Source organism: Charadrius vociferus, unplaced genomic scaffold, assembly GCF_000708025.1.
Source record: "Charadrius vociferus isolate BGI_N301 unplaced genomic scaffold, ASM70802v2 scaffold486, whole genome shotgun sequence".
Taxonomy (NCBI): domain Eukaryota; kingdom Metazoa; phylum Chordata; class Aves; order Charadriiformes; family Charadriidae; genus Charadrius; species Charadrius vociferus.
The window spans coordinates 394,829-399,713 of NW_009648965.1; the positions used below are offsets into that span (position 1 = coordinate 394,829).

The 4,885-nt window shown below is 58.8% G+C and overlaps 1 protein-coding gene across 1 annotated transcript in view; it reads left to right on the plus strand.

Moving 5' to 3' along the window:
• SLIT1 (slit homolog 1 (Drosophila)) overlaps window positions 1–4,885 on the plus strand; it is a 60,558-nt gene that overhangs the window by 1,373 nt on the left and 54,300 nt on the right. The window contains 1 exon segment of the mRNA XM_009887704.1: window positions 1–49. This exon segment is cut by the window's left edge and continues 8 nt beyond it. Coding sequence (XP_009886006.1) covers window positions 1–49 — 49 coding nt within the window.

The following is a 4,885-nucleotide window of genomic DNA, read 5'->3' on the forward strand; positions in this document are numbered from 1 at the left end:
CCCCCCTGCCCGAGCTCCTCTCCCAGAACACCCAGGCGCTGTCGCGGCTGTGAGTACCCTCTGTGCCTGCTCGGCCGTGGCGTGGGGCTGCCGTGGGGTTTGGAGGGACACTGATGTTGTGGCGGGGTGCAGCTTCTGGGGGGTTGTGCTGATGGTTACTGGCGTCTTGTCCCAGCGAGCCCCCAGCGTGTGGCAGGGGAATGCACCCCGTTTCTGAGCGACCCGCGATCCTCAGCTGGAGCGTGCAGCACGGCAGGGAATTGGCTCTGCTATGCAGAAGCCCTGAGACCTGTGCTGTTAAAGATGGTGTTAAATGTCCTTGCAGCGCATAGGGGTGCAGGAGGAGGTGGTGGCAGTTTGGGCCGGGGCTGGCATCGCTGAGCCGGGCTGTGCCTGCAAAGTGCCTGTGGCAGAGGTGCTGCGAGCCCCATAGCCTCCTCTCTGTGTGCGGATCACAGGCTCTGGAGCGGGGTGCCCTTACCCCCTACGCCGGGTTGTCATGAAGGGAGAGTGAAAGAGAATGTCCCCAGGGGGTCGCATCCTGCGCAGGGATCTCCGCGGGGCCCAGAGAGTCCCACGGCCCCGCTCCGGGGCTGCCTTTCTGCTGGTGCCTGGGGCAGCCTGGGGAAGGAGGAGAAAGCCCTGCCTGGGGCAGATCCAGACCCTCGCGCCTGCTGCCCCCTCCCCGCACAGCCCTGCCTGCCCCCATCCCTGCCTGTCCCTCTGCACCCACAGAAACACCCCCAGGGACTCTCTCCGGTTGTGCTCTGCAGACCCCTCTGCTCCTCCTCCCTCCGTGCGGCAGCAGCAGGAGGCGTTTTGATGAATATTCCCTTTTCCATATTGGCTCTCCTTTGACTGGAGCTGCTTTGCTCGGGCAGCGGTGCTGTCGGCAGTGCCAGCATTGTTCAAACTGCAGGAGATCCTCTTAACAAAGCGTTTACCAGCTCTCAGCTCTGTCGGGCACCACGTACATCTGGAAGGGGGCTGCGAGGAGGAGAAGGTGCATGCCAAACCGGGGCTGGGTGCTCTCCCATCACTTGGAGAAGATTGCTTATACCCTATGGATGATCTGCAGCGCGTAGGAGCGGGGCAGTTGTGGCCGGGACACGAGGTCTCTGCTTATTGCATCCCGCATCTCCATTTCTCAGCTGTGAAGTGAGGATGCCGTGTTCCTGCCGGGGCAGGGTAGGAGTGGATGAAATAACTGAATGGGCTGAGATGTTGCCAGGACAGGCACGGCCGTGTCGGGGCCAGGCAGCCCTGCCTGTTGCAGGCAGGCTGCGGCTGAGCTGTTTTGCTCAGTGGCCGGTGCCAGTTTCTTCCGACAGTGCCAGGGAGTCAGTGCCGGAGTCCAGCCGGAGGCGGGGTAATGAAGGGTTAAAACGCCGTGTGGGTTGCCAGCGTGGGATGTGTGAAATGGTGGACCAGCGCCAAAGATGGGCCTAGGTAATGGCAGCTGATAGCACAGGCGTTCAATTAATTATCAAATGGCATTTGTTGAGCTCAGCTGTGCCGTATCGTGGCGCCAGCAAGGGCCCATCCTCCTCCAGCCGCCCATTGCACAACAAAAACACGGTTCAGAGAATTATTTTAGTCTTTTAATCTTCTCTAGATTTTAATACCAGGCTCTTTCAAAAAGCAAACCCCAACAATTAACTGGGGAGATGCAGAAAGGCAGCCTCCCAGGTGGGCTGTGCGGTGTGCCCTGCCGCGGTCCCCCGGGCTTGCGTGGCGCCGGCATTATGCCACGGTCCACATGGACCCATACGTACCCTCACACGGTGTGCACGGGGCTGTGCATGCTGCCGTGGGTCAGGAGGGGTGTGCAAGATGCCCCTTGTGCAGGTGCATTTCAGCCTCTGCCTGTCGCTTTACTGGTGCTTCCCGCGATGTGGTGGTTGTTTCGAGCCTATTCCCTCTCGCCCTGCCTTGAAGGTGTCTTCTGGCCATCTCTGCTGTGATAAGTTCTGCCTGGACACCAGCACCTGGAGCTTTTCTTGTGCAATCTGGGGCTGCGTGAGCGGGCTCAGATTTTTCAGCCCCTCAGCAATAGGCAGTGCAATGTCTTGGGGAGCAAAGGGTCCCCATGATGAGCTGCAGGACTGGGGACTGGGATGAGTGCTGGGGGCTGCATGGGGAGCACATCAAGAGCCGCTGCTCTGGAAGACCCTCAGGTGCTGCATTTGGGCAGCAGAGCCCTACGTGCCGGAGGACCTTTCATTCCTTCTCTTAGAATCACCGAATCATCTAGGTTGGAAGGGACCTTTAACCTAACACTGCCAACACCACCACTAAACCACGTCCCTAGAAGGCTCTTTGTGACTTCTTGTTGCTGAGGTGCCTGAGGACAGTTTTGGGTGTGTGTGTGGGGGGGAGACAGCAGGGCAGGGGGTGCCAGGGCAGAGCTTGTCTAGACACACCGTTACGCTGGCTTAGCAGGAGGTGGGATCTGGACCAGTGCGGGAGGTCATAAGGATGCTCTTAAATTGCCGCAGACCTGGCTCAGGCTGCAGGGATATGAGTCAGTGGGGAGCAGGTTTAAGCTAAATTGGAATCAGCTTACCTTGAACTGAAATCAGATCCTCTCCGCCTGGCTTTGCGCTTGTTTAACTGCTGAAATGGATCTGGGATGGCCCCGCGGCTCAGTGCCCCGCTCCCTGCCCCGGAGGCTGGCTGGGACCAGTGCTGGTTGGGGTGGGATGGGAAGAGAGGGCTCTTACCAGCGCCGTGCTCTTGCAAATCCCAGTGTCCAGACCATTTCTAGCAAGCAGTGCCCTGTGCAGGCTTCCCCATGCTCTGCCCGCTGTGTGCTCCTCGAGCTCCTGGAGTACCTGCTAGGTCCTCATGTCCTCGCACTGTGATACCAGGAGGTCTTGAACCAGCAGGAACTGGCTGGATGAGTTGGGCTGAGATGTGTTTCTCTGGGAAATGATGCTGCCGGCTCTGGCAGGTGGGTAGCAGCTGAGGCGGAAAGCCAGGGGTGGATGCAGGAACCAGTGGGATTCGCTTCGATGGGTACATGGGTGCTGGTGTGGATGGTACAGCCTCTTTTAGCCTTACTCTTGACGCGTCTTCAGCAACGCATCAGTAACACAGCAGCAGGTTAAGGCAAGTCTGTTGAATGTGGGGCATGCGATACCCACAGAGCAGTTTTCCACTGTACCTCGAGCCTCATGGAAGCATCTCACAAGCACAGAGGAGGACCTTGGGCTCGGGCTGGGATGGCGAGCTGTCTGTCCGCCTCCTGGGTCTGAGTGTCAAAGCCTAATCCACATTGGTGGTGCTTTGTGGTCTCCCAGCCTGGCTCGAGCTGCAATTAGTTACTCGGAGCTGGGCTATAAAGAGCATTTGTGCATCGGGATAATGGAAAGGGCTGGAGTTAAACCTGATCCGTCGGGGCTTAAATAAACTGGGGAATGGCAGGAAAGGGCCAGCGGAAAGCAAACCTCAAATGAGGGCGTGGGGGAGGTGAGATGCCTGGAGAGGAATGTTTTCCCCACAGTATTTGGGAATATTGAGCTGACGCCTGCCTGGAGCCCGTCTCGGTTGGAGATGGTGGGGTCGGGGGGGGCTGTGCCAGTGCCTCAGCAGCAGGGATGGGAGGCAGGAGGACTCTCCGCATGGCCTCCTTTATTTATATCCGCCGCAACGAGCGCATAACTCATTAAGCAGTCCCGGTGGCTGGAAATGGTGCTGATCTGAGGTTTCACTGGAGAGCGCCTGACCTCAGCGACCCCATCTCAAACTGGGTTTAATTAAACTGTCAGCACTGGATGGAAGAACAAAGCGACGTGGGCTTGGGGGGGGGTGGGGGGCAGGGTCCCCCAGCAGCTCGATGGGGAACAGCGCATCTCCTGTGAGGTGAAGAGCTGATAAAAAATGGATCTTTCCTTCCATTGAGGATTAGCCAGGCAAGAAGGTGACTCTGCCATTGCACTGCCCAGTGCTGGTCTGCCCGGTGCCCTGCAGCCGTGTACGTCTTGGCTCAGCACCGGTGCCCCGGTGCAGCCCTGGGGCATGCCAGGAGCCAGGGGATTGCTGGCAGACCTCGCTTCAATATCTCTCCCGAGCTGGCAGGAGTAGTTTTTTGCCTTGGGGAGGGGGGACTCAAGTCCTTGAGTTTCTCTCTGCTCCCTTGGGAGGGATGGGGGAAGGATGGGAGAGGAGCTTTTGTAGCCCTGTCTCCCCACCTTCGCTTAAAACCTCCTCCTGAAGCTGTTTTTAAGCCCCTCTGAGGGTGCCAGGTGGAGGATGTGAGGAGGAGAGGGGAGGCTGGGATGGCCGTAGCGGCAGGGTGAGAACAGAAACGCTGCGGGCGCATCGTCAGGGAGGCAAAGACGTGGGCTGTCGAAATGTGCTAAAGGCAGCCGGGGTGGCTATAAATAAATGGTTTTCTCCAAGGGAAAGCCGAGCTGGCGCGAGGGAAGAGAGGAGTGGTGGGTGCTCGGCTGCAGGGAGCTCTGGGGAGATGCTCCCGCAGGGGAGCAGCAATCCCGGCTGGATGTATCCCCCTCGGGAGCGGCTGTCCAGAGGTTTCCCTCCCCGAAAATCACAGCAGCCGCTCCATGCTCGGCAGAGTGGGAGCTGAGAGAGGATGAGCAGAGAGTGAGGGGGAAAAAGGTCTTGTCTCCAGAAGGAGGAAGATTTAGGATGTGGGCTGCGGCCGGTTGGTTCCTGTCTCACCCATGCCAGCAAAAATGGTGGAGGAGACAGTGCTGCGTCCGAGCTGGCAGCCAAGCCCAGGGGGACGGCCGGTGGTGCTGCTGCTCTCCTGTCTGTGAGGGCAGGGGCTCCCTGGAAACGGCATTAACATCTCAATCAGGAGTGGTGGCTTTCTGAGCCGGGGACATGAGAAGTGCTGTAGGAGCTGGGGGGATTGTCA